The 26110-nt window shown below is 38.8% G+C and overlaps 4 protein-coding genes across 5 annotated transcripts; all 4 read left to right on the forward strand.

Annotated features, from left to right (window-relative positions):
* Positions 1-1097: 1097 nt before the first annotated feature.
* si:ch1073-15f19.2 lies at positions 1098-6194 on the forward strand. Its single transcript, XM_042431252.1, has 7 exons — positions 1098-1252; positions 1486-1836; positions 2271-2380; positions 2536-2692; positions 4377-4727; positions 5434-5536; positions 5744-6194. The coding sequence occupies exons 1-7, from the start codon at positions 1171-1173 to the stop codon at positions 5880-5882; spliced, it is 1293 nt and encodes a 430-aa protein (XP_042287186.1). The 5' UTR covers positions 1098-1170; the 3' UTR covers positions 5883-6194.
* Positions 6195-7552: 1358 nt separating this feature from the next.
* On the forward strand, positions 7553-12026 carry LOC121910255. The gene is made up of 6 exons (XM_042431385.1): positions 7553-7634; positions 8601-8708; positions 8846-8882; positions 9045-9169; positions 9911-9975; positions 10709-12026. Exons 1-6 carry the CDS (start codon positions 7622-7624, stop codon positions 11198-11200), a joined length of 840 nt encoding a protein of 279 aa, XP_042287319.1. The 5' UTR covers positions 7553-7621; the 3' UTR covers positions 11201-12026.
* Positions 12027-13346: 1320 nt separating this feature from the next.
* On the forward strand, positions 13347-16775 carry timm10b (translocase of inner mitochondrial membrane 10 homolog B (yeast)). The gene is made up of 3 exons (XM_042431386.1): positions 13347-13660; positions 13754-13849; positions 15418-16775. The coding sequence occupies exons 1-3, from the start codon at positions 13634-13636 to the stop codon at positions 16045-16047; spliced, it is 753 nt and encodes a 250-aa protein (XP_042287320.1). The 5' UTR covers positions 13347-13633; the 3' UTR covers positions 16048-16775.
* A 2237-nt stretch (positions 16776-19012) lies between these two features.
* On the forward strand, positions 19013-25945 carry ilk (integrin-linked kinase). Of its 2 annotated transcripts, none has more exons than XM_042431383.1 (13): positions 19013-19168; positions 19691-19849; positions 21992-22157; positions 22273-22368; positions 22562-22658; positions 22774-22857; positions 22945-23030; positions 23108-23217; positions 24153-24280; positions 24446-24567; positions 24756-24855; positions 25086-25216; positions 25389-25945. In XM_042431383.1, exons 2-13 carry the CDS (start codon positions 19761-19763, stop codon positions 25536-25538), a joined length of 1359 nt encoding a protein of 452 aa, XP_042287317.1. In that variant the 5' UTR covers positions 19013-19168; positions 19691-19760; the 3' UTR covers positions 25539-25945. The 2 variants fall into 2 exon arrangements, with proteins under 2 accessions (XP_042287317.1, XP_042287318.1); XM_042431384.1 differs by lacking the exon at positions 19013-19168 and adding an exon at positions 19274-19343.
* Positions 25946-26110: the final 165 nt, after the last annotated feature.

Below are 26110 nucleotides of genomic sequence, written 5' to 3' on the forward strand. Positions count from 1 at the left end.
CAGCCTGTTGTGATATACTAATAACAGTTAATATAGCTCTCTGTCTGATTAGCTGATGAAATTAGATATTGAAAATTGCTGCCCTTACCTTTGAAAACAGTGTCACCCATTCATCAAACACCTATATCATCAGGTTTGTTCTTAAATCCCTAAAGAACATTTGTACACAAAAAAAGTGCCTAATTATCAGCATTTTCTCAGCCTGAGCTCGCTATTAGATATGCATAAAGTTGTGGCCTTTGGTTAGAAGATTCAAACAGATTTCACAGTTTATTCTTATGATCTGTACTAATTGGACATAGTTGTATGAAGCCATCTCCCGCAAAGTTGCAGACAAATGATTCAATTCTTTGAAGAATTCATTTATGTATTGGAAATCCAGTGTTGTGACCTAATGTGTTGAAAGAATAATATTGCTCATCTCTGATGAATAAGATAAACAAATTATTGAATTATTGGAGTAATAAAATCCTGCTTCTCAAAAACAAGCCCGTTTTTTTCTGCAATATTTGATTTTATCTTTTTATCCCAGTGCAAGTTTGAAAAGCTTTTATAGTTAAGTTCAGCTCTGAGACTTTAACCACTAATAAATATAGAGGACAAAACAGACAAGTAATACTAAGCAATCAATTTATCTCATTTTTAGTAGTAGAGATTGTACTAAATCAAACATATGAAGTTTAAAGGGTTTATTACAAAATTACAGTTCACATATTTCCATAAATAACTTAATCTAATCTCCAGTGACTTGTAATTGTTAAAACTGTGCATATCTGTAATTAGTTTAAATAACTAACAGTTTAATTAAAAAGAACTAATTAATCTTTCAATCATGTTGGTGTCTGTGTGCTCCCTTGGTATCTTTCTTCTATTGTCATAATCTGAGCTCAAATTAGTCAAATTTCTGCATCTTGTTAGTTAGTCCTGAACAAAAGGATAAATGATGGTAAGCACTGCAAAGATTTATGCTTCTTGTAAATATCTGCTTTGCACCAGAGGTTTCACCACAAAGTTACAGCACTATGTCTATGACTCACTCTGTCTCTCTGTGTGGCTTCCTGTTGTCTGTCTCTCAGTCTTCTACTCTCTCTCCACTCTTTAACCTCAGACGACAGTTTACTGTTTCTCTCTTTGCCGAATCCCTGGATGGATTCAGCTTGATTGATTGTAATGAGTTCGGGGAGCTCAAACATGGCTGGAGGTGCACTGGGGACGGCCTTCTCTTTCCTGCTCCTCGCCTCTATTATACAAGGTAATCCTGGACCACATGTGCTGTTGCTCATATAATATACAAAGAAAGAGGGGATATTTATGTGGGTTTGAAATCTGTATTGGCTTCTGGTGTGACAAGCTGCATCGGTATAATACTATGATTGTATCTGCCTGCATCCCAGTGGACTTGAGTCTGTAATAGCAACTTCAAAGTGCAAGTGATTTTGTCTCCTCACTTTCCTTGCCTCCAACGCTATCTGATGTGCTTGACAGGGTACCAGGATGTTGAGCTGTTCCATGATGAAACGGTGGAAGCAGTAGTGGGCCAGAACATTAGCCTACACTGTATTGTAAAAGACATCACCAATCTCCAGATTGTCAATATTGAATGGAGTAAGAGAGGAAATGAAATAGAAAAGCTGGCTCTGTACACACCACGTCATGGAGTCCATCGATTTAGGCCTGATGTTAACATCCAAATGGTGAACAATGATGCAAACAAATTAATGGGCTCCTATCTACAGCTTCATAGCTTGAAGAGTTGGAACAGTAGCATCTATATTTGTGATGTTACAACTTTTCCTTTTGGCTCCACCAGGGTTGAAACAGAGCTAAAGATCAAAGGTAAGGCAGACATGCACACACTACTGTATATGCTTCAACCAAGACTCTGGATTCCTCACAGGATTTAATATCTGGGTAGAGATGTAACTTTCTGTTTAGAACATACAGGATGACAACAACTTCTATCTTATTGTCCACTGCATGTTTTTAATGTTACTCCTGATTGCATCACAGCGCTCCTTCTCCACCAGTCTCAGCAGTTATTTACCTCTGAGCAAATGTATGTAATAATTGCAAAATCACATCCAAGAGCTGTGTTTGACATGAGATGTGTATTTTCATTCCTTTATTTGGCCCATCTGAAAATAAAGTAGTCAGTATTCTTATGCTAATATCATCCGCTGCTCTGTAGTCATTGATTCTTTTCATTTTTGTTTTACATAAGCATTCTTGTGTTGTCAGTTCAAGTTAATCTCACTTTTTCTCTCTAACAGATGTTTTCAGAATAACATGTGATGTGAATAGCACTGTTGAAGTCCAGTCTGGAGAAAATGTGACCATTCAATGCACAGCGCTCCGTAATGTACAGTACAGGTGGACCAAGGTACGGAAAACAGGAAACATGCCATTTCTTCATTCCTCTGTATTTCAGTTCATTCACTGAATGTCAGGATTATTTAGTTACTTCAAAACCTACATTACAAAAACACCTTGATATGAAAAGGTATGTATGTGCTACATAATCTCGTTTTACTCTAGAACGAGGAGCTGGTGTCGCAGAATGAATCTTTGCAGCTCTGGTGGGTGACAGATGCTCACGCAGGGGTTTACACACTGACTGCCAGCAGAGGAAACGAAACTCTGCATTTAGAGTTTATCATCACAATCCAAGCAACAACCACAAGCTCAAAGAGAGGTGAGCCTCTCCATTTCTTTCCTGCTATTTCTCTTTGTGTAGTACTTAATTTCAGCATTTCCTCATGACTTAATAAACTGCACTGAACAGAGAGCTGATACTTGACTTTTGTTATTATACTGTTGCATTAAAAATGTTAATTAGCTGGAAGGAAAGAGACAGATTCAAAGGATTCTGAAGCTGTCAGCCATGTTACAAGAAAGTACCAATGTGAATAAATTAGGAGCTACAAAACTTGAAAAAATTCTCTCTCAATTATTTGCTGCAAATCATTTGCGCCATGGGATTAAGGTGAATGCTGAATCAAGTAGAACTAAAGCAGTTTTTTCACAGGTTTTTAAATTGTAAAACAACCAAACTACATGTCGTCTGCCCCACTGGTTCTATAGTAGCTTATAGTGCTGTGAGTGGGTTGTGCTTAAGTAGGAAAATAATCCCCGGCTGTCTGCTTCCCCATGCATGGCCTACATGTTTTTCATGAGAATCTGAATAAGTACTCGCATGAAAAAGAAAGCAAAGAAAAAAAGTACAAGCCACACAGACGTCAGAAGTCACTTCCTGCTCTTCATCTCTATGTACTTTCAAACCACAGGAAGACACACACACACACACTGAGCAGAGCTTCAACAGCATCTCTGAATCATGTCATGGGGTGAGAGCACAATCTGTTGGACAGATAAGAGTAGTACAGCCCGAATGTCGGTTTGAAAAATGATATGGGCTACTTGAAACAGACACAGCGCTGCATTAGATCACATCCTATCGTGGCGTTGGATTGCATTTAATATGCTTGTAAATGAGCAAAAGTTTGCAGAATTTCAATCTCCCAGTTGTGTCCCAAAGGGGATGCAAGCTAACATGGATCATATCCCTGAATATAAGAACAGTAGAGAAAACAATCGATGCATAACAGATTAATTATACTCATTAATTAGGAATACACATTCGCCATACCATTGAATTTGAAATTCATGCCTACAGATTTGCCTTGGATCAGCAGTCTATGCCCATGGATTCACTGCACAGGTTCTTGAATGAGCGCTTTGTCTTATTTTACTAATTGATTATTCACAGGGTGCTAATAAATGCCTGCTTGTTGCATGTTTTAATGATGTATCACTGTGTAGTGGATATTTTAAAGTTTTGTGCATTACTTTCAGCTTTTCAGTGTGAAGCTCATTAAAGGAACAGCTTGACGTTTGTTGGAAAACACTTATTTGCTTCCTTCTCAAGAGTTAGTTGAGAAGATCGATACCACTCTCACATCTGGTATGGTAAATATGTAGCTAGAGCCAGAAGCCTGTTAGCTTAATCTAGCATAAAGCTGTTTACCCCTATTTCCAGTCTTTATGTTAAGCTAAGCTAAGCTAACCAGCTGCAGGCTCCAGCTACTTTTCGTACATGTGGCATCGATGTTCTCATTTAACTCCTGGCAACGAAGCAATTAAGTGTATTTCCCAAAATGTCGAACTATGCCTTTAACTGGGATGCCGCTAACATGAACAAACAGATTTCTATTTCATATTGGCTACAGTTTGTTTTTTCATGTCATTTATGACATGGCAATGGAGAAATGGCAATGGCAATAATATATGTTTCTGATAATGCACTGACAACATTGAAAAAGCACAGTTCATTGCTGACAGCATGTTTAGTATAGTCCCCCCTGTTTTGCTTCTTTCAGATCTTGTGACAGTGTCACCACAGTTTAATGTATCTGAAAGTTTGAACAAATCAGCAGACAGCAGCCTTACCACATCACAGAGTGCTGAGATTTCAACCACTTGGACCATGGGTGCAGGTACTGGTGTAACAGATAATAATCCCAAACCCAGCAATGTTACTATCACAGCGAGTGTCACATCATCCTCTGCTACACAAACTGACCCCTATAACTTCTACAACTCGACAACGAGGAATGACATAAGGACAGAGGAGTCCAGCACCGCGGGAAACAGTACAGCAAACTCTACATCATCTGGTGCAACCTCAACTCTGAGCGCTGGAAAAACAACAGACGCCATTGGGGATAATGGTAATAATTACTTAATATTTCACAATTAATTGATACTGGAAAAATCGTGATTCTCTTCCTTTCTCCCTCACTAATGCAACATTCCTAGGATAGGATCTGTGACCATAATCTGCCGTGCAACTCAAAAACAAAGGTGGAAGTTTTATATTCTGTCTGTCTGAATCTACATCTCTTTGTTTGCCTGAAATTGGCTTTTCATTAATGCTCTCATATATTGTTTGAGGGATCATATCATTTGCTCTGGGGACTGCCAACAGTGTGGGTTGCTTTGTGACGGCAAGGGGAGCCATGGTGCCGGAAAGTAAAAACTGTTTGAAAGCATCAAACAACTAAGTAACAGCATGGCTTAATTCTCAACAGACAAGACCCCTTAAAAACCACAGGTGAACATAAGCCACAGATTCTTCATCATCTGCCTCTTCATCAAATGCGGTGGCTTTATCTCAGCCTCAGGCTAAATAGGTAAAGGTAGAAAACTAATTAAAATAAGCATCAACTCCTGGAGTTGGAGCATGACCAGCTGTAGGGGAAGATTGCAATGGACACTTTGCTGCCGAAAGGCAAAAAGTTTCACATTGTAGCTTAACATTTATTATCAATATTTGTTGCAGACTGAACAAACTGATGTGCTAGTGTCCTAGAAACAGATCTCTTGCTGCTGTCCTCCAAAATTACACTTTTTCCCTTCTCTGAATTTACTCCTTAGATACTGCACGAAGTCATCTGGTCTGTGTGTTCATCATCGTTCCAGTTCTGGTATTGATCGCTGTGGCTGGCATTCACTGGAGGAGACAAATTATAAAGCAGAGGTGAAACTCTCGCCATATACTATATATCCATTTTACACTTGCTTGCACTTGTTCAGGATCACCCAGTGCATGTCTGTCCTAGCATGACCCTGAACAACAGGGAAAATATTGATATTTCTTTTATTTTACTACAATATCTGCATATTTCCTGGATACAGCTAACTCTCTAGCAATGCCACTAGTCTATACTATACTCTCTTTCTGTAGGATGGATGAACCGCCTTCATTTAAACCTCCTCCTCCGCCAGTCAAGTATACAGCTGCAAAACAACGGGACAATTACCCCATCTCAAGGTGTAACTCAGGAACAGAACTTGAAATGAAGCATCAGTTAAATGATGTATAATGTAAGCTGTGTCCTGTCTTGGTTACATGCACATGCATCTACTTTCAGTTGTGGTCGTTTTCAAACTGTGGTGACAGCATTCTCAAGCAATTCTGCAAATGCAGGCTGTGTGTTTATCTGGCTTGGGTTGGGTAGATTCTTTGCTATTGTGTATAAAACTTTTCAGGGTTTGGTTTTACTCTTACAGAAGCTAAGTATTTTGAGATGTTTTTGTTTTTGTTTTTTTGTTTTTTCTAGGGATTTCTTGTATATTGAATGTATGACAATTCACAACAAAGTTTCTAATATTTGAAAATAAAAACTGGTTTAATTTGCCTCTGATTTTTTTTTACTATTATATTGTAGGTACTTTCTCTTTATGCTATTTTCACAATATTATATATCCAGATTGTCTTTTTTAATGCAGTCATTTGCATTTTAAATCATAGCTATTGTATCTCATGCAGCAGTCAACAGGCACTTTTTTTTTTGTATAGAGACAAAACTTAACGTCAGCTGTTAACGCATCTGTGAAGTTGTAATTCTGGCTTTTATCTGTAGAATCTGTGATTTAGGACTTCCTGTCTGAAATGAAAGCCCAATGGCTTCCTCTAATCTAGCTGTTAAATGCCGATGTCGCAAGCTCTCAAAGACCACTGGTGTCCACAGGTACCACAGAGTGACACTTGAGTGTACAAAGTGGGCCTTAAACCACAAACCACAAGGGCTTAATGGCTAAAAAAAAAAAAGAAAACATAACAACCACTGAATGCCATCTTACACACACAAAGGAAATGGATGTTTTTGAAATGTAAATGTCAATACAGCTTTTCATACTTTTAAGTATTCACTGGTTCTATTTTTTTATTCCTCTGTGGTGATGATTTATTTTGAGGCCAGATTAAGTGGACTCTGCTTTTCCGATAACATGCTCTATGTATACACACACGCACACACTTCTGCGTATTGCTGTTTTGAGAAGCCTGTCACGACTGCCTTTTTTTTCTTCTGATTTTCCGACCACAGTAGCAAAACCACAATGTATTGTGTGTATGCAATGAATAAATTCTTGTTTATATAAAGCTCTGAAGCCACATGTACAAAGATAATACATATAATATATACTGTACAGGCCTAGTGTACTGTACACAAACTAAGTATACGTGTTTGTGTGAGCGTTATTCACAACACTGTGGGAATTGACTTCTGTCATCTGGGGACTGAAAAGGCGGGTCCTACAAGTTGAACTATTTATTTTAGGGTTAAGCCTTTTTTTAGGATCAGAGTCAGGTTTATTAAATTGAAAATAGGATTAGGGGTTAACTGAATTGAATTGAATTGAATTTACAAAATATCTTTTGCTAGTGAATAAACTTAATGAAACTTTTCTGGCCTTTAAGGATGGAATGTTTTTTTCTGTGCTCACATTTTTAAACTTACTTATTTTTGGATTAATAGAAAATTGTATTCATCGAAAATTGCTGCTGTTTGTTGTCATCTTAGTAATATGGTGACCTATTTGGAATTGCATTGTATCTCGCAATATTCAGACTGCACCTTAGAATGAGGTTACATAGTTTCCTGTTTGTAACTGTAGAGCAGCCAGTTTTCAAAGCACTGTGATAAGAGAGAGGTAACTAAGGCAAGGTAAAAATAGACTACAGTGTAGCACACCTCTCTGACTAAAGACGGTGATGCCCTGTAGCCTGACAGCAATCGTGTCAGACAGACAACCCATTTTGTTGTAAGTCGGCTGGATTATGGGCAGCGAAGGTAAGATCAGAATAACTTTTGGAACTTCTAAACTTATATTTACATTTACAAATTTGAATATAATATTGCTACATAGTAGATATCATTGTAAATACTGTATGTTTCCCAAAGGATCATTTTGCAAAATGTTGATTTTACCACAAAAACAGAAATCAGCAGAAAATCAAAAGCACATGTCACAGAATGGCAGAACAAAAGGCGAATGTAAAAATCGGAGGATTACAACAAACAAAACAATGAGTTAATAATCCTAACTTGTTTGAATGTGATGGTATCTTGCTCCGTTTAGGATCCACACACGTTGGTGTCACAGTACAAAAGTTAATTATACCATGTGCAGCACACTTAACCTCAGAAACACTTGTAAAACCTTTTAATCTAATAATTTATCTTGCAAACTGTGGTTACAGTAGGATGAATGAATATCCTGTGAAATTTGTCAGTATTGTGCTGTTGATATTGGTACAATATTTACTTCCGTTGAAGAAAATAATAGTTCTTTGGAGGCAACATTGTGACTTCTAGATCATTATTTGAGAAACTGTCCTTACATGTTCCATGTGCAGTAACACATGGTAGATACATGTACAGATAGATACAGGTAGATACATAGGTATATGTATTTACAGTATACACAAATAGTTTTATAATGGCTTTAATATTCTTCAATGTCTGCAACTTTCTCTGTTTTTCTTCCAATTGGAATTCCAATTGTTCAGTATTGTTTAAGCATTTGATTGCACGTTTGTCACCAGTGCAAAGTGATGACGCATTTTAAAAATGTTTCATCTTTTCTGTGTGTTTTTGAGAAGTACATGGGGAAATTCCAAGCGATATTAGTGATAGCTGATAAAAATGTAAGTCTGTAATTCCACACTGGCTTAGGAAACTTTACATTTTTTGATTCCCACAGACAGAAATTTAACAGTTTGAGGCGTTAATAATCGGCCTGTGTTCATCTTTTAGCGTGCCACACTGAATTGGTTGGTCTGGTGGTGTTATCTCTGGCCTTGTTGATCTCTTTGTGTCTCAATGTCATCTTCTATATCAGACGGACAGCCTCTTTGTGCAGAGGTATGGATATTTTAATTGTTCTTGTCTTATTGGCATGTTGTTTTGCTTTTTTTAAAATGTGGTTACGTTGATTTGAAACCTTTTACCAGTACAGGGCATTTTATAAATTGCTAAATATTTTGTTTATACAAACACAGATGGCTGCTGGCACCCACACATTAATGACGGAGAAAGGTATGCTTTTTATTTATTTATTTCTGATGAGGCTCTCTGCATGTTAACACGTTATATAGTCCAGTACTTGTAAATGTGTATTAAGTATTCCAATATTCCTATTTCTTTCTTATCTACAAATGAAATCTTGTTGTGGAAATAAACCTCCATATCTTGTTGAAGCCCGTCACAGAATGAAGGGCATTATTTTCATGACCTCAATCATCACGAGCAGCAGGAAAATCCCAACGATCATCATGAGCAACAGGAAAATCCAATCTATGGCAACATCAACACAGATAGAAGAGGTGAGCGCAGGCCTGCATTCTGTCGCCTTTTTAGAAAAATAAGAGGAAATCACTGAATTTTCTTAGAATGCAGTGAATCAATCAGTCTGTCACAAAAGGTATAATTTTGTATAAGCCTTGTTTTATCTATCAAATTCAATTTTCTTCATAAGTATAACATGATTGTTTTCTTTTTCTGTATACAGTAGATTACTGAAAATATAACGTGGCCAAGTGTGTTTTAACAAAAACTGAAAGTATATTTGGATCATTGCCCATTCCACTTTAAATAACTACATTTACAGTATAGATTTCATTTTCATCCATTGTGATATAACTCTCAGTTCTTTTAAATCACAGCTGAAGACTTTTCTGTTTGCCTTTTATTAAACCAAATTTGAGGGTTAAGATTTTGCACTGCACTGTAACTTTTATTCTCCTGTTTTATCTGTCTTATTCCTTTTTTATCTTCTTTTTATTTCCAAATTTAACACTTTTAAATTGTATTTAAATGTCTTTTTACTTGTGCTGCTTTTATATTCTGTCTTGATGCCTTTTATGCTCTACGGAAAGCATTTTGAATTGCCTTGTTGTTGAAATGTGCTATACATATAAACTTGCCTTGCCTTGCCTATAAATTGCTTTAGATTTGTCTGTAGTAATTCAGGCTGTAGATTCTTTTAAAAATCTGAATTCTTCTCCTTGTTTGTACAGTGTTAGTTTAATGTTAAACAAATGAACAATTCTTGTGTTTCACTTCAGATTCAGGTCCTGTAGAGGTTTGCTATGAGATGATGACCATGAAACACACAAGAGATCATATGAAGGTAACTGCTGTCACTGCATGTTCAGACTAGCAGGTATCACTGGTACAATATATCTCTGCAAGTTCATTAATGTAGTTTGTTGTGTAGAAAAGAACAACATTATTGCACACACAAAAAAAAAAAAACAAACAAACTTCATCATCATTTTTCTGTTCACTGCGGCGCAAGATTAATTTTGTGCCTGTTTGACGGTGCTCATTAATTTCCCTGATTATGCCTGTTTGCACGTGTTTTTTTTTTTTTCTTGAATGCATGCTAGAATGAATAAATTGTTAAACCTCTCTAGTACGTAAGATAAAATGTAGTGACTGTAAGATGCACTAGGTAACAAGCAAAAAAACTGACTTGTTTACAAAATGTAATCATGTTCTAAACCAGTTGCCTGAGTGTATTTTGGTAAATGCTTTTATTTTAGTATATTTGCTGTTATATTCACACTGATATTAAATATATGATGTAAAAATATCCATGCAGATCACTTTAAACCATGCTGACAAATTTGCTTTCAAAACGGAAAGCATCTGATACCAGAGACACATTGTGGTCAATGAAACTGTGACAATACAATTAAGCACAAAATGTTCTAAAAATAGACTTCTTGAAATGCATGAGAACCTGCAGCCATAACTCTTATCTCAGACAGAGGATGTGTCCTTTTAACTGCAGCATTTTTGCTTACAAATACAAAAACCATATTTTAACAACCCACTTTGTTTCCATTGTCTGATACCAGCCACCACAGTCTGACCTGAATTATGCCTCGCTGGATCTGAAGCTGGCCAAGAAACGCAAGAAGAAGTATCGCTATCAGCAGGGCCAGAACCAGGGACGAAACAAACTTCAAGATCAGCCGCCAGGCCACCTCACACACCCCGTCAACGCTTTCTCGGAGGTGGAAGCAGACATGGATGCTCACCTTCCTCCCAGAGACACCAGCACAATGGTTTCGCACAGTAGCATCTACCTGAACAGTCAACAGATAGCCCAAGAGACAGAGGATATGGAAAGAGAAAGGAGTATAAATATAGAAAAGGAGAGTATGGGTTGGGAGGGAATGAGAAGGCGGGAAGATGGGGGAAGTAGAAAATGGATAGGAGAAGAAGAGAGTGAGGAAAGACAAAATAATGGGAGTGTATGCACACAGCTTCCAGAGATAGAAGCTATTCAGAGTGACGCGAATCACTTCATCAGCAATTTTAGCCCTGATAGTGACCAACAAGATTAGGCAGACATCATGTCACGACTCTTTTCTCGTTTCAAACTAGGCCACCTGAAAAAGTCAATAAAAACTACTGTCCATTACTGTGTCTGCAAGAATGAAAACTACATCATCTTCAACATTCAATGAGCTTTGCACAGTTGAGCAATTTCCTGATGCAAAGAACCTATCTCTTGAACTCTCCACATTGAGCAACTGAGGGAAAAAGTGTACCTTTCTATGCAGAGGATGTAATAAAAAAAGGAAACTGTGTGTGACATTTAGAGGTCAAGGGCCACATGGAAATTTTAAAAATTTGTTGCGAAAGACAAGGAAAACATCAGCTCATCAGAGGATTATTCATTGTTTTGATGTCTTGTCTCACAGAAGGGTGTGAGGGGAAAAATCTTTTACATTTGTTTTCCATGCTGTAGACCAGACCTCAAGAGGCAACACTTTCTAGGGCAAATGTGCTTTCCTTCACAAGTGAATCTGTTTTTCGGTCGTGTTATGACTGGAGATAAAACGAATGTGAAGATAAAATTAAAAGGCAAGGCACTAGAGAGAGGAAAGCTATAAGTACGATATACTGTGAGTAATGCAATTTTATTTTCCCTGTGGGCATATTGTTATGTAAATGTAACCCACGGAGGATTTTCCACGTCAACATTGTGATAATGGTCATTACCCTTATAATCTATTGCACTTATGAGCTAATGTGCCATCTGCTTAAATGATTATTTCTCTCTCTGTAATCCCCACTTGGAAAGGATAATTTCCTGCCCTACTATCTGCTGAAGGAACTGAGCTCTGAAGTTAACACAGCAGTGAGAAGCCTGCAGCACACTTACTGTTTGTTGACAGCTTATCAATACGTGACCATGGCCTACTTCCCCTCTGTGGATACATTATTGGCCTCAGGCTTTTTGAATCTGTTGCGGCCATGCAGGGAAGCCAAAACAAAAATAAACAAACAAATAAACAAGCACATAATTTGATGTCGCAATAACTTGCATGTGAATGAACTGAAATTACAAAGCAGATCAAACAGGGTACAATTAATAACTGTCAAATACTGGTATGAGAAAACCTGAAAATGTGTTTCTTATAATAGTGCTTTCATACAGACCTGCACCTCAGCTTTGTCACATTTAAGTTGTAATTAGAAGCATTTTAAGATGATTAGATTAATATCAGCCATGCACTAAAATAAATATAGGTGCTATGAATGATTGCCAAGAATCCTTACAGAAAATCTCTACAAAGTCTCCACATTACATTTTACACTGTATGCACTCTGCTGGACTGCTCAGGAAATTCCCTTGATTGCATTGGGTGACGTAATAAAAAGGGCACTCTTCTTCCTGTTCAAACAGAGCTAAAGCTTTTAGCTGATGAAAGACAAAGGAGAAAATTTTTTTTTAGCATTTTTATGGTCTTTGGTACAGTAAACAAAAAAAAACAAAACAATCTAAGGCACACTAAATGTTACCATGGTATCATGTTTAAATTGACTTGAATTGACTGAAGAATATTTTAAGGTCCTGAACTGCAGTAGACCATCAAGAGCTCAGGGTGCAACATTATGCCTTTTATATTGTGGCAATGAAATGCTTGTTGACATAAAAGTTTTGATAAATGAATATTTTTATCTTTATTTTAATAGATTTTTCTGAAAATGATGTATTAAAAAAACTGTGTGATTTTTTATCAAATGTCTATGTGAAATGATTTGAATAGCTACACAAAACCAAATTTTGGCTGCATTTCTTTACCCCTGAGACTGCTGTGGACTCCATACGGAAGACTTTGTTTAAAGGTGTACTCCAGCAATTTAGTATGGAACTCCCATAATGTTAGTGGACATGTGACAGACATATTAAATATTATTAGTATTATGAAAATAAGATGATGAATAAAATGAAGTAGTGGCTTCTTGTTTGGCTGAAAGGAAGAGTTTGGGGAACAGGTTAAACAGGCATTTTTTTAGTGTGCAGAAGACATTCTTCTTCTTCTTCTTCTTCGTCTTCTTCTTATTATTATTATTACTAATACTATCATTGATAAAATATTATCACAGGAAAAAGATATATAAAAGATATAGCATCGATGATAGTCAGCAGTCACACTAAACGCCCAGTTTTGTAAACCGGAAAAGGATTGGGAACCGAGTGAAGCATCTCACAAGCAATAGACGATCTTCGTTGGAAACATGGCAGCGCTCATGTGAATGTCATGCCACTCTAACCACACACATTACCTGGACCAGTTCATGTTTGGTTGCGATTAGAGACACGTTGAAGGTGGCATGTAAATGACATTTTGCAGGAATGTGCTTTAATTAATGTCAGACAGCTTCAGACGACTCAGTAAGATCCACATTTTACTTCATTCATTAGCGGAGCAGCTCTCGGTGTTAGCATCTTAGCTAATCGGTGGGCAACTTCAGACGTGATCACGATGGATCCTGACCAACAACTGAGAAATGTGAGTCACAAATGTGTTCAGTGACAACTACAGTAGGCATAAGATAGATGCACAATTATGGTGAGTTTATGGTGATGTTTCTCTCTGTCGCAGCTGCGGGATTTCCTGATGGTTTACAACCGCATGACTGAAATCTGCTTCCAGCGATGCAGCAGCAACTTCAACTACAGAAACCTTACCATGGACGAGGTGAGACAGGAGAGTGGAGCTCATAAATACCCTGACAACTACATATGTACACACATCTACATACAGCTGCACAGTGGTGGAAAGTACATGTATTCAAGTACTGTACTTAAGTACAATTTTGAGGTACTTGTAGTTTACTTGAATATTTCCATGGTATGCTACTTTATACTTCCACTCTACTACATTTATTTGACAGCTTTAGATACTTTTCAGATGAAGATTTGACACAATGGATAATATAACAAGCTTTTAAAATACAACACATGGTTAAGGAGGAAACCAGTTGTTTCCAACCTTTTTGGTTTTTGACGTCTTATAAAAAGCAGTGTGTAGTCGGGGTCACATTTCAGATGTCTATGAGTTGTGAACAGCTCTCTCACATGGTTTCATTTCAATAAATATTCCATTGATCCAATATTTCACTAAAAATCAAAGATTACAGAAAAAGTCTAAAAACTGAAAACAGATTTGTGTATCAGAACTTTGTTTTCGTCTTTCCTTTGCCATTAATCATCTCACGACCCCTCAGATTTATATGGTGACCCTTTGGAGGAGCCAGATCCTTAGGTTGTGAACCACTGGACTAAACTAGCTAACTGTATATAAAGTAGTTCAAACTAGCTCCACCTCCAGCAGCTACATGCTGCTTACACACTATATATATATACTATAACAGTATATTGCAAGGTGATTGTTGATCATCTCATTCCAAATCTATGGTCATATGTATGCAATGGTGGAAGAAGTATCAATACCACAATGTAAAAACACTTCATTACAAGTAAAAGTCCTCCATTTAAAATCCTACTCGAGTAAAAGTATAGATGTATTACTAGCTACATTATTCATACTGATGAGTCCCTGCATTAGCAGCATTTTATTGGTGTAGCTGCTCAAGGTGGAGCTAGTTTGAACTGCTTTGTGAGGGTCACAAGATAAATCTGAGGGGTCTTTAGATGATATATTGGGTAGGAGAGAAGAAAAAAACAGTTCTGCTACATACATTTGGATTAGTTTTTCAGAACCTTTCTTTAATCTTTGCATTTTTGTGAAATGTCAGAGTTTTCACTCTTTGTGCCTCAAGCAGTTATTTATTGAAACCATGTGAGGGGACATTTAGAGAGGAAATGTGTCTTTGGTGGAATTAATAACTTACAGATATCTAAAATTTGACAAGGAGACACGCGTACACGCTGATTTCTTTGTAATGAAGAGGTCTGGGAACAAGCTTATCATGTTATTTTATGTAAAATTGTAATCTGAATAGTACCTAAAGCTGTCAAATAAATGTAATGGAGTAAAAACTGCAATATTTCTCTCTGAAAGGGAGTATGAAGTAGCACAAAATGGAAATACTCAAGTGTACAAGTACCTTAAAATTGTACTTAAGTACAGTACTTGAGTAAATGCACTTAGTTACATCCCACCACTGTATGTATGTTGCTCTAACAGCCTCCACTGCTCTGATTTTCTGTTCCGGGCTCTCCACATTCTTTTGGCCACATAGTGAATCGTGAACATTACTGTAGTTTTCCACTCATCACCTCTGATTGCTGTTGTGTGTCCAGGAGCGCTGTGTGGACAGCTGTGCGGGGAAGCTGATCCGCTCTAACCACCGCTTGATGGGCACCTATGTGCAGCTGATGCCTCGGATGGTGCAGCGGCGGATGGAGGAGATGGAGAGCAAGGCAGCAGAATTAGCCGCGGCTGGGGCTGCGGGGCCTGCCGTCACAGAAGCTTCACCAGCATCTGAAACCCCCATCACCACATCTCCACCCCCACTGTTGCCTCCATCAGTGACTGATGTTAGTCCAGAAGCCCATGACTCAGTCTTAAAGCCAGCAGCAATAGATATTCCACTTGAGCTGGATGCTGCTGTACACAAATCCGCAACAGCTGCAGAAGTCAAATTATCAGCCGCCACACCGTTCACACCTGCTACTGAAACAGTAAATCTCTTAGCGCTTGAGAAAGCTGGCAGCGGACCGTCTTATACAGCAGGCTCTCCACAGCCGCCCGTAGCTGGTGCCCACATAGAGTCTGGCAGTTCAGTGCCAGTGTTAATGCCAGCGAAACCAACTTCCTTCACAGAGGACCTGCCTGTGTCAACAGTAGCTGCTCCTACAGTGTCTAAATCCACAGTGAGCCTGTCAGGCCAAGAGAGAGCCCCAGAGATTCCCCCGCAGTCGGGCCAGTAATGAGGCTCAGTCTGGATCTGTCTCGCCCACACACACACACACACACACACACACTGCCCTAATCTAACAAATAACTCATCACTGGCAGTCCTAATTGTGATGTTAATCTCTGTATTGCTGAAAAGAAGAGTTGAATATCATCATATTATATAATTTTTGCTGGTTACAGTTTCCCAAATGGAAGGGTGCTCTGGTTTTCTGTGTTTGTTTTGTTTAAGCTCTGGTAACATGAAACAGGCAAAAATATTTTTTTTTGACTAAATAGTGAACTATTCAATATGAAAATAATCTCAAATTGTAACTTTAGTGCACTGTGATCTAGCAGGGAAATAAGATGACCTGCAGAGAGTTTATTATAAAGTAACTTCTGCTACAGTATTGCAAAGTATGTGAGAAATGTTAATAACAAAAAAACAAATATGCTATTATTAAAGTCCCAGGTGTAAAATGTTATATTCTTTGATATGAGGCAAAAACAAGAATGAAGATGTTATAAGTGTGTCTGTGCAATGGCTGTAGAATAGTGATTTTTAGTGATGGTGGCAGTGTTGTTGCCAGGGGTCAATCACCAGCCTGCAGCCTGGATTATCTCCACCTGCTCACATTTGGACTTTCTGATGATCCCATAAACACTGTAACTCTCTCAGTCCTCATAATTGTTTAGAAAAGTGTCACAGTACATGCCAAAAATAAGATAAATCTCATTAATAAAAATAATTTAAAAAGTATGAATTGCTTTTTTTCCCCCCTTGTTTTCTTCATTTGAAATGCTCCGTCAACAACACATTGTATGTGTTGTTTGAAAAAATAAAAGACCTTCCTGCCGCAGGATGTCCTGATGCGAACGTGTGTTTGGGCGTGAGCCACACACTCTTTACTGTCATGGGTGTGAATCCAGTTCATGACCTTGGTTACATATCATCACCACTCTCTCCTCTAATCATTTCCTGCCTTGGCACTATACATACTATGTACTCTCTAATCCAACAGCAATGACATGAATCTTTACAACGGTATTCCCACCGGCTTTATTCCTCAACCACAATATTTGTGACTAAATATGAACATGGTTAGTTCAAACCATTGACACTGTTTGGATCACATGGTTGTGCAATCGCGAGGCATGTTCAGACTGTTGCTGTAGAGTCAGCTGAGCTTTTATAGTCCCTGCTTGTAGCAGCTAGAACACAAATTAGTTCATTTTCAGGGTGTCTATACAACATTGTTATATTATTTCATATCGCCACATTGGATAAGTATAATTTTCCAAAAACACATTTAATAATATTTCAACAAAGTGTCTCTGTTGGTGGTCAGTCTTGCTGTGTGGTAGTTTAAAGTTAAAAGTTGGCTAAAAATAAGCCAACTGTGTAAATTATGACCTCTTAGTTTACTGTAAGGACGACCAACTGTAACACAAATCTAAATCCGGCAGGTCTTTTTAACAGCAGACATTTTCCATCATCGTAATAGAAGAAGCACAGGTGTCGCTAATACCATTAACAATGTCCATTGAAGTGTCCCAGTGAGCCAGCATGTACAATACCAGGACCCTGAAACTGCAGCGGCTAAATGGAATGCAGTTATCATTACTTTTATGATTTACACCTGTGCTTTTTCTTCATGTCAAAATGTCTTCTGTGGAAAAAGGCTTTCCATGTTTTAATAAGCATTTATAACTGATAAAACAGGCCATATAATAAATTAGCTTAGGCCCATGTTAGCTCACTACATATCAGTATGTGTGTCAGCCAATAAGTAGCAAGAAAATGCAACACAGAAATGCCAAATATATGTTTGCAATAATTTACACACAGTGTCACCATTAGTTTGACTATCAAAGAGTACTGACAAGCAGTAGGAAATGCACAGGTGTAAATAATAAAAAAATGATGATGGCTGAACACTTGAACAGAACAGGGACATCCTTATTAGAACTTCCTGTGCTTTTCCTGTGATTTTTTACTTTCAAACTTAGATATCAGTATCAGCTTCAAAAATCCAATATCCAAAATGACTTTGTTACAGATCTGTAAATGTCAATAGGCTAAATATCAAACAAACTAAAATAAACTGGATGAAATAAACACCTTTGGATTTTTCCTCCACTACATTATCTTCATTAGTTTTTCATCTGCATGCATTTGAAACACTGTAAATGTCATTCAGTTAGGAAAATTTGCCTTTTGACGATCATCTCACATTATGTTTGAAGCATGACATGAATGCAACCTCAGTCATGGCAGGCAAAGATGAATGAATGAGTTAATTAATCAAAAAGATAATACTGTTTTGTTTTTGTTTTTGCTTGTGTGCTTATTTCAACCATGTAACAAATAAGAAAACAAAACAAGAACAAATGAAATGAATAGTAAACATACAGCAAACTCTCAACAAACAAATTCTCAAAATAAACTACATAAATAAATATTACATTTGGGAAAAGGAGTAGGAGGAAGTATACACTTATATGGTCTCCATAACTCAAACAATTAACGCAATATTTATCATATATACAACTCACAAACAACCCCAATGCTAGTATGTACAACCCAAATATCCAACCACCTGTGTCAATCAGATATAACTATACATCTTAAAAAACAATTTTTTGTACATCTTCTTGAATTGATGGATATTTGGACTCGAGTTCTGTATCCAAACCATCCCATACATTTACCCCGCACATTGAAATAGGCTACACATCCTCTTCAGAGTGGTAAGAACACAATATTTGTTTGGTTTTTTTTAACTAAACTTTCCTCTTGAATCATAACCCCCCTCTCTGTCTAAAAACATTCGGGTATGTTACCCGGTATATGCCTTTGCCCCCTCACCTGACCTCGGTATTTTCGGCGCCGTGTGTAGTTATTATGCCGCTGGATGCAGCATCGATGCATTACATCCAGCAGGCGGCGCTGCTGCTGTGTCAGTGTCCCGGGACAGAACCGCCAGTAGCGGAGCTCCCAACTTCCCACCAGCAGTAGCCTTCATCAACCCTGAGGAGCGGGGCGTGGACAGACACAGCCCGACCATTCTCTGCTTTTAAAATTTGAGAAGACGGCCGACTTTCAGGAAAAAAAAAAAAGAAACTGACAAGAAATCGATCGTTTCGCACCTGGTAAGACCTTTGAGAACCTTTATTTGTATGTTAAATAGTTCGTTCCCAACCCGATTGTGAAGTTTTGCTGTGAACGTCCTACTTCACTTTGACTTTTTTAACAATAGATTTCAAAGTGATCCAATACAGGCCAGCCCGTCCGAGTCTACGGAGGAAGACAGAGCGAGGAGGAAATGTGGGAACTAGGCTATTGAAGTAGACTTCATTACTGCATTTAGCTGGCCTCGATCAGCTACAATGTTTATGTTTATTTGTACAACATATAGTGTAAATGTTGCATTTAACAATCAGATGTGTCGTCTGTATATATATGATGAAACAACACAAAACTTTTTTTTAAACCACACATTAATTTCACAGGATGGATTTAAACGTAATGCAACTGAACCTATGCTCGAAGTACAGTCTGTTTACCTACTAGTCCCCTGGATGATGTACAATGACTGTATAATTTGTACAAACTTATTATATATTTATTTCATTTGTTTTAGAGGAAAAACGGTTTGCTTTTGTATTTTGCAGGCTACATGTTCCTGATCTTAAAAGGGATTGAAAGAGCAAACACTCAAGGGAGTCAACCTACAGTATAACCATGGATGACATCTTCACACAGTGTCGGGAAGGGAACTCTGTGGCTGTTCGTCTGTGGTTGGACAACACAGAGAATGACCTCAACTTGGGGTAAGCAGATACATCTGCACATCATACGTCATTCAGTCTTTGAAGATGACAGCAGTAGAACTGAAAGCGTAGCTGTAGTGGGTAAAGTCTGTGCAGCAATCGGATTCAGCAATCAGAGTAAAATGATTGGAGTTATAGCAAAATAACCACATTTGGTATGGTTGTGCCTCTGTGTGCGCGCGCGCGCGCGCGCGCGCGTGTGTGTGTGTGTGTGTGTGTGTGCGCGCGTATGTGTGTGCATACAAACTGATCCTCATCAGAGTTGGTCAAATACTTTCCATATTGTGCACTCTCTGCAACTCCACATACTGCTGAACATCACCCAGCTTTCTTAATTCCAGTCCTACTTCTACTTTCTTTTTTTTTTTTTTTCCACTTTTCTTCTTGGGCTTCTCTCCTTATGATGTCATCCCCAAAAACTGTGTGTGTGTGTGTGTGTGTGGAAGCAGTGGGTGATTTAGGGAGATTGTGCGATGACGTAAATGATTTAAACAACAGAGTGTGACTTAAAACTCATCCGACGCTAGACTTATTCATGGATTGACAGAAAACGAATGAATAATGAATACAAATTTTGATAATCAGATCATCCATTTAAGTGGAATATTACGGGATTATAGACTGTTGGTCAGACAAATCAATCACTTTGAAGTTGTCATCTTGCTCTCTGGGAACAAGTGACAGGCTTTTTCACAACTTGTGCCACTTTATATATTAGAAAAAAAACAAACGATTAAAATTTAATCAACAGACGAACTGATAACGGTTATTGAGAGTTGCAGCCCTATGAGATTAATCTATACCCAGCACTTCTGTCTGTTTACATAATTTCCCTGCTGGAGAGAAGCTAGAAGACCTCACTGCTAAAGACCTTGGTTATCTCATTCTTGGGCCAGGCCATATATGTGCAGTTTGTTGACGCTGACTTTGAGGGCTGCTGAGCTGCTGGCCAACCACGCAACAGCCAAGGCCATTTCCTCTGTTCAACTCCATACAGGGCCAGGCCCTCGCTGACAGAGCTTCTCCGGCAGCTCACTGCAAGTCCCACATAAACATCTGAGAGACCAGTCATTATGCTGGTGGCCTGCTATGGCTATTACTCTAAAGAGGCTCATACATGTGGACCTGCCCTTTTTTCCTTACTGGAAATGTCCAATAATATGTCACAAACTGTTTATGGGAATATATTAGTTGGAACTTAAGTGCTTCCTCTTTTGTTTGGATGCAAAACAAAAGAGCGAGAGAGCGAGTCCACTGGGATAAACATTAAATGCCATTTCAGATCTCCTCTAGGAGCTGTGTGCGTACTTGCACGAGCGACACAGGAGGAAGCGGGGAAAAAGAGAGACAGACAGACAGACAGACAGACAGAAAGAGAATGTGTAGCTGAGGATTCCACTCTGTATTTTCCGCTCTGTCATTCCTGAGTTGCTTTTTTTCCCCTCAGTTACTTTTTATAGCACACAGGCTTGGTCAGACTATGAACTGTCTGTGCACAGCGCAGGATCAGAATTGACAGAGAATGTGACTAACTGCTACTTCACTTTGGTGTGAGCTAGTACTGCAGCTATTTCCTACAGCCTATACAAAAGCCCTCTCGAGGTTTATTGCTAAATAGAGTGTAGAGTTTGTGGCTTTGCAGGGAGTTGCGAGAAAGCCTCAGCTGCTGCCCTCAGGGTCAGCTAATGAAAGGACTCACTCGGGTGAAGGGGCCAGTCACACGCAGGTGATAGTTTGGCTCCTTGTACACCGCAACAGTGCTATGTCCGCTGTTTGTGTTTGCGTGTTTATATGTTAACTGGCATTCCGGCTTGCACAGACATATTTATCACTAGGTCAGTTGCAGATGGGTATAGGCTGCAGGCAGGGAAGCATGTGCTTAAGTCTAAATAAAGATTGGTAGACAGCGGTTGTGAAAACCTGTGTGTACGTGTTTCGGAGAGAGAACCACACAGATAGTATTTTGTCAGCTGATATATGCTCAGAGTTGTTAAATGAGCCCACCAGCACCAAGTATGTCTTCACCTGCAAATGTTGTCATCCAAGAAGACACTCCTACGAGACTTCTAAGCTTTATAAAATAGGTTTATGAGCGCGTTAAAATCGATGAGCTTGTTGGTAAAGGTTCGTCTTGTGTTTCAGTGATGACCATGGCTTCAGCCCCCTCCACTGGGCATGCAGGGAAGGGAGGAGTGGTGTTGTTGACATGCTCATCATGAGAGGTGCTCGCATTAACGTGATGAACCGTGGAGATGATACTCCGTTACATCTCGCAGCCAGTCACGGACACAGAGACATCGTGGCTAAGGTACAGTACCCACACTCAGATGTAGTATGGTCATAACGGGACTTGGCATGAAAAATTTGGGACAGAGTCTGCTTTGTTTTTATATAATCTTAACTGTATGACCTGTGAATGCCAGCTGATTCAGTGCAAAGCAGACCCCAATACAGTCAACGAACATGGAAACACACCACTCCACTACGCCTGCTTCTGGGGCCAAGACGCAGTGGCTGAGGTACGGTACCATACACCCACAGACAGTCCACTTCCTTAAACATGATATGTTAGCTGAAAAAGACCCTCTTCTGGGGATAAATGGATACTACATTGTTGTTGGTTTTTTTTGCCCCCAGTGTCTTAGCTTTTAATTCATAACCTATGCTTAAAATCTCATCTGTGCATAACATCGTGTGTCCCCTTTTCTTTAGGACTTGGTGGCCAGTGGTGCCCAGGTGTGTATATGTAACAGGTATGGACAGACACCTCTGGACAAGGCCAAGCCTCACCTAAGTCAGCTGCTTCAAGGTCAGAGGTCATTCATGGGCATTTTAACACACTAAAAAGTTATTTTGTGTACAAGAAAATCATGTTGTCAGAATAAAAAGTAGTACCACCTCATGTATTTTCACCATTTTTTTAGAAAAGGCAGAGAAAATGGGTCAGAGCCTGACCAAAGTGCCCTACAAGGAAACTTTCTGGAAAGGCACCATGCGAACACGACCTCGTGAGTAACCCTCACTTCATAAAAAGGAGCAAATCTTCACATCAAATCAGGATTTGTGTTTGATTATTTGTGTTTTTGCTCTTTCAGGTAACGGTACACTCAACAAGCAGGCTGGAATTGATTATAAGCAACTTTCACTCCTGGCAAAGATCAACGAAAACCAGTCAGGAGAGGTCAGTTGCGTCTCTCAGTCCTCTTCAATTTTTTTCAGCTCTGCTGTTGATAATTCAACTATGTGCTCTGTCTGCAGTTATGGCAAGGTCGGTGGCAGGGGGATGAGATCGTAGTGAAGGTGTTACAGGTGAGAGACTGGACCACCAGGAAGAGCAGAGACTTCAATGAGGAGCATCCCAAACTACGGTAATTTACACATCAGCATTCTAAACATGAAAAAAATAATACTGATGGTTTTGGTCGGAACCTAAACAGCATTTCTCATGCTGTCTGCACACAACATAGTTATATACATGATATCAGGGTTCATTTATGGGCATTATGGGCTCACATGCTGTCTGTCTGCTTGTTTGCATAAACTGAGACTAATACATTGAAGTCAGGATCCGGTGCAGAAATAAAAAAAACAAACAAAAAAATTCCACAAACCTCTTTCTATCACAGTACATCACATCAAATCCAAACTACAGAATAAAATTAACAGTATATAATACAAGCAAGCAAAACACAACAACAACATAAAGTAAACAGCATTAGACAGATGTAACTGTAACAAGCTTTTGAAACTTACCAATATGAAACCTCAGACCCTTATGAGTAACAAGAAAAAAATTGACAAAAACAAAACCTTAATAGGAAAATATTGAGAGAAAGCTTTTGAGCAGGCCAAGTCAAAGAATGACCCCCCACCAGGAAGCAGCTTGGCACTGTGCTTTCATGTTGGCCTTGGTTCTTGCATCCTTTTAAGAATTGAAGCCAAAGTGAAAGTTCTTAGGGTGAGTATGACGAAAAACTCTCATGCAACATAAAATCTGACGTTTTGCTTTTCACATCATGAAAGAGTAAAACTACTGCTCAGCTTTAACTTTAAAGGGCCACAGATGATACGAATGTGCTGTGTTATTCCATTGATCCTCAAAGGGGTTTTTCAGACAGAAAACGAGCTTGTAGGACATGTTTTATATTAAATTGTGCTTTTTCATGTTTTTTATAGGTTTTCCTCCCAACCTCGGATTTTTTTAATTAATATCATCTGATAAACACATAGCTCACTTACTGATAACATTTGTAAAATTACACTTTCATGCATTTTCTATCTCTTCCTGTCATAATCTTTGTAGGATCTTTTCTCATCCAAACATCCTGCCTGTTCTTGGAGCCTGTCAGTCACCTCCATCCCCTCACCCCATCATCATTACCCACTACATGCCATACGGATCCCTATTCAACATACTCCACCAGGGCACTAGTAAGTAATTAGAGTATTTGTATGAACAATATAAAATGGCTCAAATGTGCCCAATGGGCCCAAAAGCAGTATGGCTGATGATTTCCACTGTAGTTGGAAGACATCTCATCTCACATTCATGTTCACCCAACCTTACTTTTTATTTTTCTCTGCTGTCCCCCTCAGCTCTGGTGGTGGACCAAAGCCAAGCAGTAAAGTTTGCGTTGGACATTGCCAGTGGCATGGCTTTCCTCCACACCTTGGAACCAATGGTTTCACGACTTTACCTCAACAGCAAGCACATCATGGTAAGACGCTGTTCTGCTGTCTGTGTAATCGAAAGTGTATCAAGACCACTGGCCTGTAAGCAATAATAAAATAAAAGATTCTAGTCTATCACTGCCACTACGCTCACACACAATCAAGGAATTGCAGTGCGAGCTCATTGACCATCCTGATATTGAATGAGTAACAAGCTGATGTGATTAATTGGCAGATTGATGAGGACATGACAGCCAGAATAAGCATGGCAGATGCAAAGTTCTCCTTCCAATGTCCTGGTCGTATGTACTCTCCAGCATGGATGGCCCCTGAAGGTATTTATTCCTTTTTTCTTTTTTTTTTCCGTCCCGCCTACTTCCTGCTCCCATAATGCCTCCTTAAAATTCATGACTCATTCAGTATGGAACACACTGTACTGTATAATTTAGTCCCAATCTTCAGAGGTAATTATGCTGTTCATCTGGTGTGTTTTGCCAACAGAATAAAAACAAATCCCTTGAATAATCCGGTTATTATGCTTTTACTTGTGCCTCTTGTTTTTCAGCCCTGCAGAAGAGGCCTGAGGACATCAACAGGAGATCTGCTGATATGTGGAGCTTTGCTGTGTTACTGTGGGAGCTGGTTACCAGAGAGGTCCCCTTTGCTGACCTCTCACATATGGAGATAGGCATGAAGGTAAGTGGGCGCATTATTTATCTACCCACAGGCTTGTACTGCATGTTCACACCCGCATTTACATCTACTTATCCCTCGGAAATGCTAAGCCAAATACACAAACACTTGTCTTGTCTTAAGGATATTTACATCAGCTTTGTATCCCACTTCCCACCCCCTTCCCATTCCTCAGGTGTCTCTCGAGGGTCTCCGGCCAACCATTCCCCCGGGGATTTCACCTCATATCTGTAAGCTGATGAGGCTCTGCATGAACGAAGACCCGGCCAAGAGACCCAAGTTTGACATGATTGTTCCCATCCTGGAGAAGATGCAAGACAAGTGAATGCCTCCACTGCAGCCATTTGTTCCACTCCTGTTACTATGTTTTTATCCTCAAACCACTCTTTATCTTCACTTCAGACATGTATCTGCTAAGCCACTGTAAATAATGTCAGAGACCACTTAAGCCACCCAGTTCAAACAACAAACAAGTATTATATTGCTTTTCTTGTATAATTTAAATTTGAGGTATAAATGTTCTTTAGCCTAATTGCAGTATTTTGCTCTTTTATTATTGCTAAAACGTGTTCACTGAAATATTGGCAAACTTTTTAATCCAGTGTGGATTATATTCAGTAATGAGTCAGACACAACTGCTCAGAAACAGAACCAAAGAAATGTGTATAGAGACAATGCTTTTATACACACAAACAAATGCCAATGCAATAAATGTTTTATATTTATGACAAATCCTTCATTCTTTCATTTGGACACATTGTCTTCCCTTTTGTGGGATGCTTCATGCATAAGTTTTAGTACAACGTTTGCTGCGAGTTTTTCGAAGCTTTCATCTCATGGCCTTTATCAGCGGGAGTTTGCTATGGAGATGGTTCAGCTGGAAATTCAGTTGTTGTC

The sequence above is a fragment of the Thunnus maccoyii genome, chromosome 13, assembly GCF_910596095.1.
Source record: "Thunnus maccoyii chromosome 13, fThuMac1.1, whole genome shotgun sequence".
Lineage (NCBI taxonomy): Eukaryota > Metazoa > Chordata > Actinopteri > Scombriformes > Scombridae > Thunnus > Thunnus maccoyii.